We start from the raw sequence: 11,128 nt of genomic DNA, 5'->3' as shown, positions 1-11,128 counted from the left end.
GTGTTTGAAGTTTATAAGTGTTCATTTATTTAATAAAAACCTTTCCCGTCCTCTTTTTCTTAAAGATTTTGAAGATTATGACTGCATCCCACCTTCTGATCAGGTGAGAAGACATTCACCATAGTCTAGAAGATGCTCGGAAACACCCAGTTGCTCCTAACCTTGATTGCATCAATTCCACCAAAGACTCGCTGATTGCTTTTTTTGAAAGAAAAAGAAAAAAGAATGGTCACTCTTTCTCATCTCACCATGCTCCCAATTCTGGCTTAAACAGCTCCCTAAAATGCTCTTTCTGCTCCTTATCTGGTTCTTGAAGGAAAATGTTGGCGGCAACGTTAGTGCTTTGGTTTCTGCTCAGTCCAACGAAAGGCGGGTGGTGGCCTACATGCCCGGAGATGTTATCATTGGGGCACTCTTCTCAGTCCATCATCAGCCGTCCGTGGACAAAGTCCACGAGAGAAAATGTGGAGAGGTAAGAGAACAATATGGAATCCAGAGAGTGGAGGCCATGCTCCACACCCTCGATCGTATCAACCAGAATCAAACTCTGTTACCCAACATAACCTTGGGTTGTGAAATACGGGACTCGTGCTGGCATTCGGCGGTGGCTCTTGAGCAGAGCATTGAATTCATCCGTGACTCCCTCATCTCAGCGGAGGAAGAGGAGGGGCTGATGAAGTGCGTCGATGGCTCTACGTCTCTGTACCGCTCTAAGAAGCCCATTGTTGGCGTGATAGGCCCCGGGTCCAGTTCCGTGGCAATCCAGGTCCAAAATCTGTTGCAACTTTTCAACATACCTCAGATTGCCTACTCTGCTACAAGCATGGACTTAAGCGACAAGACTTTGTTTAAGTATTTCATGCGAGTGGTACCTTCGGACGCGCAACAGGCCCGTGCTATGGTGGACATTGTCAAGAGGTACAACTGGACCTACGTGTCTGCAGTACATACAGAAGGTAAGACGTTTCTTTTGTTGTTTTTATACATGAAGCTCCATGTTTCTTTTTTTTAAAAAAAGTTTCTTTATTGATTTTTAAAAGAATATTTCTCATACGTTTTGTTCTGTTTTGACAGGTCTTAATCCGTTTCTATTACATTTTAAATACAGTGGTACCTCATCTTATGAACGCCTCTTCTAACGAACTTTTCAAGATACGAACCCGGTGTTTAAGATTTTTTTGCCTCTTCTTCCGAACTATTTTCACCTTACGAACCCAAGCAGCTGCTGCTGGGATGAAGGGGTTTCTTCCCCCCCCTTTTTTTGAAGAAAGAAAAGGGAGAGGCGGCTTGGAGGAGGAAAGATTTTGCAGAGAACAACGTGCTTGCAAAGGCACTGAAAGGGTGTCTTTTGAAGAAAGAAAAGGGAGGGGCGGCTTGGAAGAGGAAAGATTTTGCAGAAAACAACGTGCTTGCAAAGGCACTGAAACGGTGTCTTTTGAAGAAAGAAAAGGGTGGGGAACCCCCCTTGCCTTTTTTCCTTCCCACTCACCCTTTAGCCTAGCCTTGCTTCTTCCACCTGCCCCCTTTAGCTGCTCCTCCCTGCCCTCTGTTCACCTCCCTTCTAAAGTTTGGGATTTTCCTGAAGGATTTGCATGCATTATTTGCTTTTACATTGATTCCTATGGGAAACATTGTTTCATCTTACGCACTTTTCACCTTACGAACCTCCTCCTGGAACCAATTAAGTTCGTATGATGAGGTACCACTGTATATCATTCATTTCTCTATATATTCTGTTATATTATGTGCATTCAAATATAGATATTGTAAGTAAAGCATAATAATAGAAGAAAAAGAAAAGAAATATCAATAAGCATACATTTTTTCAGTTTCTATAATAGAGTGATCATTAGTCCCATGCTTTTATTTCATTTATATTATTATTATTATGAAGTGTTTATTTTTATTTCTATATATATATATATATACTGATGCTTTGTATTGTTACTTTTCAGTTTTTGTTTGGAATCCATTCGTGTTATTTATGCCATAATTCTTTATATTTTATTCCCTTGATTGAGTTTGTCATTTCATCCATCTCTCCACATCTCTATATTTTATCAATAATTAAACTTTCCGATGGGGTCTGTTCATTTTTCCACATTTGTGCCAGTGAAATTCTAACTGCGGTGATTATATGTGTCATAAGGAAAAGTGTTTGCTTGGAGTAATGTATTTTCCAAATACCCCCTCTGGGGTATATTCTATCCCCTCTTTTATAATTTCTGTAAGCCATCGGTGGGTTATTTTCCATACTTTTTGAATTCTAGGAAACTCCATGTTTCATTATATGATCTCTCTGTCTACGTTTAAATAGCAGAGACAGGACAACAATATACTGAATTTACTGTTTAATATTTAGGGTCAACCACTGCTGCATTTTGTCTACATTTCATGAATGTCATAATGATCTTATTTATTACTAGTAGCTGGATAACCGTGCTTTGCTATGAAACTGAACTCTTTAGCAGGGAGTAGCATGTCTAAACTCCCAGCCCACAGGCCAGATGAATCACTTGCTGGCCACACCAACTGGCAGTTGGAACAGAGTTCTTTTCAGGTGGGGAGGGGAAGTAGAACATCTAACTCCTTAGCAGCAGAGCATGTTACTACACTAATATAAGAAATAGCTAATTATCTGATGGTCATTTTCTTAGTGAGTACCTAGAAGCCAAGAGGGACATATGTGCCAAGTTTCAGGTTTGTAGGCCTTACAGTTCTGGAGATGATGTGTGAATGTTATTGGGTTTTTATTGAGAGAGAGATGTCCAAATAATTTATAATTATATCACTAGATAACTCGTGATCCATTGGGTCATTGCCTCTTTACTTAAGCAGAGAAAAAGCATCACCAGCAGGCAAAATAGCAGTATATTGTTTTTGACAAGTCAAAGTCAATAGGGCAGCCAGATTCACTTAACAACTGTGATGATTCACTGAACAACTGTGGCAAGAAAGCTTGTAAAATGGGGGGAAATAGTCACTTAACAAATGTCTCGCTTAGCAACGGAGATGTTGGGCTCAATGATGGTCATAAGTCGAGGACTAAATGCATATCGCCTAGCAAATGTATTTGGGAACACAGCCATGACTAATTCATTGTTTAAGCAGTGTATTGTGTTTATTACCATGATATGTTTACATACCTCATAATTTGTAAGCTCTGGCAATCTCACACTACTTACCAGAGCTTACAAAACTTTTGCCAGACCCATCCTCGAATACAGCTCATCTGTTTGGAACCCATATCGCATCTCAGACATTAACACCCTTGAAAATGTCCAAAGATACTTCACCAGAAGAGCCCTTCACTCCTCCACTCGAAACAGAATTCCCTACGAGACTAGACTTTCAATCCTGGGCCTAGAAAGTTTAGAACTAAGATGCCTTAAACAAGATCTAAGTATTGCCCACAAGATCATGTGCTGCAACGTCCTGCCTGTCGGCGACTACTTCAGCTTCAACCAAAACAACACAAGAGCAGACAACAGATTTAAACTTAATATTAACCACTCCAAACTTGACTGTAAAAAATATGACTTCAGTAACCGAGTTGTCGAAGCGTGGAACTCATTACCGGACTCCATAGTGTCATCCCCAAACCCCCATCACTTTACCCTTAGATTATGTACGGTTGACCTATCCAGATTCCTAAGAGGTCAGTAAGGGGCGAGTACAAGGGCACTAGAGTGCCTTCCGTCCCCTGTCCTATTGCTCTCCTATATCTCCTATACCTTTCTTCTATTCCTATATCTCTTCTTCTATTCTTTCATTGATATGTTCTATTACTATATCTTCTTTTCTATTCTTTCTTAGATATATTTTACTATGAGTATCTCCTCTATAACCTTCATCATGTATTTCACTATGTGTATATAAATATATACCCACTAAAACCCTCATTGTGTATTGGAATAAATAAATAAATAAATAAATAAATAAATAAATAAATAAATAAATAAATAAATAAATAAATAAATAAATAAATAAATAAATAAATAAATAAATAAACAAACAAACAAACAAACAAACAAACAAACAAACAAATAAATAAATAAATAAATAAATTTCGGGGTTTGGCGAGTTCGGCCAAACTTTGCCGTGAAGTTCGGGTGAGTTCGCCGAACCCGAACAGCATCATCATCGCTGCAGCGTCCTTTTCCGTACAAATAAACAAGGAGGTGGGGAATTCCACACCTCCTTTTGCTTCCTTTAATTTTTACGGAAAAGGATGCTGCAGCGGTGCTGTAGCCAAAAGGAGGTGGGGAATCCCATGATGGGATTCCGGGGGCGGGGCTTTGACGTCACGGAGACTCCTTCCTTCCTGTTTCGGCCAGCTAGGAAGGAGTCTCCGTGATGTCAAAGCCCCGCCCCCGGAATCCCATTGTGGGATTCCCCAACTCCTTTTGCTTGCAGCGCTGCAAGCAAAAGAAGGTTAGGAATCCCACAATGGGATTCCCCACTCTCCTTCTGGGCGGCGGCGCTTTGTGGTGTTCGAGTGAACGCCGAACCTGAACTTTTAAAAAAGTCCGCGTTCGGGTTCGGCATGCTGAACACTGCAAAGTTCGGCACGAACCTGAATTTTGCAAGTTCGGTTTGGCCAACACTACTCATAATAATTAAAAGGCTAATGATGTACTATATTGTGTGGATTCCATAATAGACTAAAGGTACGGTAAGTCTTTTCATGTCTGGCAATACTTTTAGGCAACTTCTAGCTCCACCTGCAGATTTAAACATGTGTATGATCCCATTTGCTCCAATTTATTTTATATACTCAAACAGTACATACAGTCCTCAGCTTACAACAACTTCAATCAAGATATCAAAAAGATAGTGTAGAAATTGGAATTGAAATAGAATCTCAACAATTAGACAAACTCAGTGCAATGGTACTACAAAAACCATGTTTCAAGTATTAGAAAGCCCTCAGGGGTAAACCTGTTAGGAATATAGGGCTACCTTTGAAAAATGTTCGGAAACTTCAGATCATGCAGAATGCAGCTGCAAGAGCAATCATGGGCTTTCCCAAATATGCCCATGTTACACCAACACTCCGCAGTTTGCATTGGTTGCCGATCAGTTTCCGATCACAATTCAAAGTGTTGGTTATGACCTATAAAGCCCTTCATGGCACCGGACCAGATTATCTCAGGGACCGCCTTCTGCTGCACGAATCCCAGCGACCAGTTAGGTCCCACAGAGTGGATCTTCTCCGGGCCCCATCAACTAAACAATGTCGCTTGGCGGGACCCAGGGGAAGAGCCTTCTCTGTGGCAGCCCCGGCCCTCTGGAACCAACTCCCCCCAGAGATTAGAGTTGCCCCCACCCTCCTTGCCTTTCATAAGCTACTTAAAACCCACCTCTGCCGCCAGGCATGGGGGAATTGAGATCCTCTTTCCCCCTAGGCCTTTACAATTCTATGCATGGTATGTATGTATGTATGTCTGGTTTTTATACTAATGGGTTTTTAATCGTTTTTAGTATTAGATTACTATTGTACACTGTTTTATTGTTGCTGTTAGCCGCTCCGAGTCTCCGGAGCGGGGCGGCATACAAACCCAATAAATTAAAAAAAATTAAAAAATAAAAAATAATAATAATAAATAAAAAATAAATAAATAAATAAATAGATAGATAGATAGATAGATAGATAGATAGATAGATAGATAGATAGATAAATAAATAAATAAATAAATAAATAAATAAATAAATAAATAATATCTTTTGGGTAAAGCACCAATACAATAATGTTTTTGTTATCCTTATTGTTCAGCCAGGAAATTGTGCAGGTGATGAATTTGTGCTCTGGCATTTCTTTTGTTGAAAATGTCCTACATAAACTGATTGTTGACCATTGCGAAGTTCAGCCTTTGGCAGAGTGTGGGAGAGGAGGGCTGACTCCCCAAACTGTGTTGGAAAGGTTAATTGGGATGGCTTGTGACAGAAGCGTATAAAATTATGCATGGTGCAGACAGGAACACATTCCTTTCACCTTCCCTCCATGTAAAACTCAGATCAAAGGACACCCGGTAAAGCTGGGTCATGAGAGATTAACGAAGGAATCAAATAACTATGCCTTCTCATCCATGTGTAATTGGAATTTTATCACTAGACCTGGAGATAAAATCAATCAGAATGACTTTTAGGTAGGTGAGAAAATCTGTGGAACACAAAGTTGCTATGAAACATAAAGTTTTTGAATTAATTTCCAATATTGGCTGTAATATAGTCCCTCAGTACATTTGAGGAACCATTCCACTGGTTAGTTACCTTAGGGACCACCTTCTGCCGCATGAATCCCAGTGATCAATTAGGTCCCACAGAGTTGGCCTTCTCTGGGTCCCGTCGACAAAACAATGCCGTCTGGTGCGACCCAGGGGAAGAGCCTTCTCTGTGGTGGCCCCAGCCCTCTGGAATCAACTCCCCTTGGAGATCAGGACCGCCCCCACCCTTCTTACCTTTTGCAAACTCCTAAAAACCCACCTCTGCCACCAGGCATGGCGAAATTGATTCCCCTCGGCCATCCCGTTTTATGTATGGTTTGTTTGGGTTGTGTGATTGTTTTTAAATTAAGGGTTTTAACTGTTCTGTTTTTAATCATTGGATTTGTAGTGTAGTGTAGTGTGTATTGTTGTTTTGAGCCGCTCCGAGTCTTCGGAGAGGGGCGGAAATCAAATCAAATCAAATCAAATCAACAAATAACAAACAAACAAACATTTGTTCTCACTGTCAGGAAATTTATCCTGAGTTCTACATTGCTTCTCTCCTTGTTTAGTTTCCATCCCGTTTTCCTGTTCTACCTTCTGGTGTTTTTGGGAGAATATATTTATTTTGTCAAGTTCGTATTGGTAGTATACAAAGATATAACAACATCTATATACATGATACTAGTAAGAGAGAAATATTAGGACCAGGGACAGAAAGCACGCTGGTGCACTTATGCACGCCCCTTACTGACCTCTTAGGAATTGGGAGAGGTCAACAGTGGATAGTCTAAGGGGAAAGTTTTGGGTTTAGGTGATGATACGACAGAGTCAGGTAGTCAGTTCCAAGCATTAACTACTCAGTTGCTAAAATTGTATTTCCTGCAGTCAAGTTTGGAGCGGTTTACTTTTACGTTTGTATCTGTTGTGTGCTTTTGTGTTGTTGTGGTTGAAACTGAAATAGTCATTGACAGGAAGGACGTTGTAGCACATGATTTTATGGGCTATGCTTAGGTCATGTTTAAGGCGACCTGATAGAAAAATATCTATTGCTGCCTAGGACTGAATTCTCAACTTTCCAAGTGGGAGGTGAGCATCTCATCTCATAATTGTTACCGCAACCCTAAAGTGGAAAGCTGGGGCAGAGCTAAATATTAATTAGTGCCATAAATTAACGCCTCCATTCAAAAATCAAAATTCTACTGGCTGATATTGTCAAATAGTGACATTTAGTGGTCTTTCAGTTCTGGAGACCTCACCTACTAAAAGATATTGACAAAATTGAACGGGTCCAAAGACGGGCTACAAGAATGGTGGAAGGTCTTAAGCATAAAATGTATCAGGAAAGACTTAATGAACTCAATCTGTATAGTCTGGAGGACAGAAGGAAAAGGGGGGACATGATCGAAACATTTAAATATGTTAAAGGGTTAAATAAGGTTCAGGAGGGGAGTGTTTTTAATAGGAAAGTGAACACAAGAACAAGAGGGCACAATCTGAAGTTAGTTGGGGGAAAGATCAAAAGCAACATGAGAAAATATCATTTTACTGAAAGAGTAGTAGATCCTTGGAACAAACTTCCAGCAGACGTGGTGGATAAATCCACAGTAACTGAATTTAAACATGCCTGGGATAAACATATATCCATCCTAAGATAGAATACAGGAAATAGTATAAGGGCAGACTAGATGGACCATGAGGTCTTTTTCTGCCGTCAGACTTCTATGTTTCTATGTTTCAATGGTCAAATATGACCAAAAATTAATTTGATTAAAAAAATGCATGTCCTCGCACATTCAAACATTCACATGCATATACTAGTTAAAAATGTCCAATATTGATTGATATTACTCAGGTACTGTTAAATGTTGGCTGATGATACTTAATCAATTTTCACTTACTGCCAAATCTTGTTTACTACAGTGAAAGTTAAATGCCACGGCTGAATAGGAAACACTTTCCCCCATTGTTGTAATATCTGGAAAATGTTTCTCAGCATTATTTATGGATGAAGTCTTGGAAGGAAATTTTCAGGTAGGGAAGTCAATTAACCTTGACCACTTACCAGCAGAAAGTCATAACAGAGAGGAAACGAACAGATGCTCTACATACAATCCTGCCTTGAGTTTTAACAAGAGAAAGGATTCTTCTCTAAAATCTTAGGGAACCTATGAAGGTGACCTGTGGCTGACCAAGTTCTGTGTGCATGGCCCATAATTGGTGTGATGGGAGTTGTCATCCAAAATGTATACCATATTTTTTGGATTATAAAATCAAATTACAGAAAGACCTAGACAGACTAACACACCAACAAAATGATGTTTAACATCGACAAGAGCAAAGTCCTTCATCTAGGCAGAAAAAACCCTGGACACACATACAACCTGGGAGAAACCCCTCTTAGCAGTAGCGACTGCGAAAGAGACCTCGGAGTCTTGGTGGACAATCAACTAAACATGAGCCAACAATGTGCAGCAGCAGCTAAAAAAGCCAACACAATCCTAAGCTGCATCAACAGGGGAATACACTCCAAGACCAGGGAAGTCTTAATACCACTCTACTACACCCTGGTCTGACCACACCTGGAGTACTGTATTCAGTTCTGGTCACCACACTTCAAAAGAGACATTGAAACTCTGGAGAAGGTGCAAAAAAGAGCAACCAAGATGATTAAGGGATTGGAAACCAAGACCTTCAAAGAGAGACTGAGGGAACTGGGCATGGATAGCCCAGAGAAAAGGAGGGCCAGAGCGGACATGATAGCAGTCTACAAGTATACGAGGGGATGTCACAGAGAGGAGGGGATCACTTTATTCTCCAGGGCACCAGAGGGCCGGACAAGGAACAAGGGCTGGAAGCTGACCAAGGAGAGATTCAACATGGAGATAAGTCTCAAGTGTTGGAGCGTTCGCAACCTCCACTGGCAAGCTGTTTCAATGGTTGATCGCTCTCACCGTCAGAAAGTTCCTTCTTAATTCCATGTTGAATTTCTCTTTGCTTCGTTTCCACCAGTTTTTCCTTGTCTGGCTTTCTGGTGCTTTGGAAAACAGCCTGACCCCCTTCTCTCTGTGGCAGCCCCTCTGTTGTGGTTAGCTCTGCCCCAGCTCCTGCCCCAAGGACTGTGGATGTGGGGGAGACATCCATATGCTGCAGGCCTGTTTTGCCCCCGGTGGAATCTGCTGATGACCAAGAAGACATGAGTGACAGGGAGGAGGAGAGTGTGGCAGACATCTCAGAAGGAGATCAATTATCTAGCTCCTTCTTGGATTCAGAACAAGAGTTAATGATACAGCCATGCATGCGGAGAGTGATGCACAGGCAACAACAACTGAGAGATTATTATCAAAGAAAATGAGGCCACCTGTGGTTGGGTGGGGCTATGGTCATTAGTGAGGCTGCTATAAATAGCAGCCTGTGGGTCTTGCCATTGTGGAGGATTATCTGATCGTTGTGTTTTGTGACTGCTTTACTGACTTTGACTTTTTGTGTGCTGGTTTTTCCCCGCTTTGAAACTAAACCAGAGCAAAGTGTGTTTCACTTTGTGAAAGAAGAAGGACTGTGAATTGCCTCACAGCTGCAAGCTAAGTATCACAGAACTGATAAGGGGCTTGTACAAATTACCAGTTTGTTTGGAGACGAGTGCTCTTTGCTATACCAAAAGAGGGCTTGGTTTCAGTGAATTTTCATTATAAAGAACATTGGTTTGACTTTTCAAACGTGTGTGTGTCTGAAATTTGTACCTATGAATTTTTGGGAGGAGTCTACCAGAGAGCCCGACAGAACATACCCCAATCATGCTGATAAGCTGCCTGAGTTTTTTCATTAAAAACATGCCAAATATTGCAAACAATAATCTTGACGGAGAGTTGGGGGGTGCAAAATGTTCATTTCTGGACATAAATTTTTTTTTTTGAGAAGCACTGCTCTAGATTAATAGTCCGTTGAATGCAGATGCTTGTTGTCAGAAAATACTTCTTAGCAAACAGGAAGATAATAATTATCTAGCATTTGCCTTCTATACTGGTTAAGCGGTGGGGTGGGGAGAGCTATCTATGAGTATTAACTCAGTACAATGAGATATCAAAGATTATTTTAATTGTTCTCACTGTCAGGAAATTTCTCCTTAATTCTAGGAGTTCTCCATTTTCCTTTTAGTTCTTGTTAAAAAAATTCCCCAGACCATGAGAATAAAAGCTAAAAGGACCACATGATATATATATCATATGAAACATTTATTAAACATAACATATATCAACACATAACATATATCAACACATAACATAAAGACACCAATATGATAACACTGTATCATATTGGGACCAATTGAAGACACTCAAAAGGTGTACTCAAAAAGGTAAAGTACCTAACTTCAAGAACCATCTTTTATAGGAGTTTCATGTCTAATTTACACCCCCTTCCTCCTGTCCATATATGGGGTTGTCTTGCATCCAATTTCATCATAGTTCCTTGGAACTCTCTAGATTAATCCATCAAGTTATTTATCCTGTTTACGAATGTTTATTGGCCTCAACAATAGGATTTCTTCATCTTGTTACAGGATGTAAACATGTTTTTGTACATTCTTGCTTTTCTGGCAAGAAACTACTGTCCAAAAGGTCGGAAGTTTAGTACTCTAATAAAAGTGTTTTGTATCCATCTAGGCCTTAGATGCCTAGATTCTATAGATTCTATAGATTCTTCTCTCAATCCCTCCTCTTTCTTTTTTTCTAAGAATTTAGAATTTAAATTCTTAGAACATGTCTATCACAATGCAGACCACCCAATTCGTGGGGATATTTCATCCTTATATCAGCGGGCCTCCCAGCAAACCAGCATACATTTGATACAGACACATAACTTAATACAATGTTTATAATAACCCCTACAAATAAGTCTGGCAACCAAGAGTTGGAGTGTTCCAT

At 40.2% G+C, this 11,128-nt stretch overlaps 1 protein-coding gene across 1 annotated transcript in view; it reads left to right on the top strand.

The window, feature by feature from the left end:
• The first annotated feature begins 265 nt into the window (after positions 1 to 265).
• Positions 266 to 11,128, top strand: part of GRM5 (glutamate metabotropic receptor 5) — a 265,562-nt gene continuing 254,699 nt past the window's right edge. The window contains exon 1 of the mRNA XM_070749601.1: positions 266 to 956. Coding sequence (XP_070605702.1) covers positions 284 to 956 — 673 coding nt within the window. The 5' untranslated portion in view covers positions 266 to 283. The remainder of the gene's footprint in view (positions 957 to 11,128) is intronic.

The sequence above is a fragment of the Erythrolamprus reginae genome, chromosome 4, assembly GCF_031021105.1.
Source record: "Erythrolamprus reginae isolate rEryReg1 chromosome 4, rEryReg1.hap1, whole genome shotgun sequence".
Taxonomy (NCBI): domain Eukaryota; kingdom Metazoa; phylum Chordata; class Lepidosauria; order Squamata; family Dipsadidae; genus Erythrolamprus; species Erythrolamprus reginae.
Note: the sequence above shows the minus strand (reverse complement) of the source record. Positions and strands in the feature narration are given on the sequence as shown.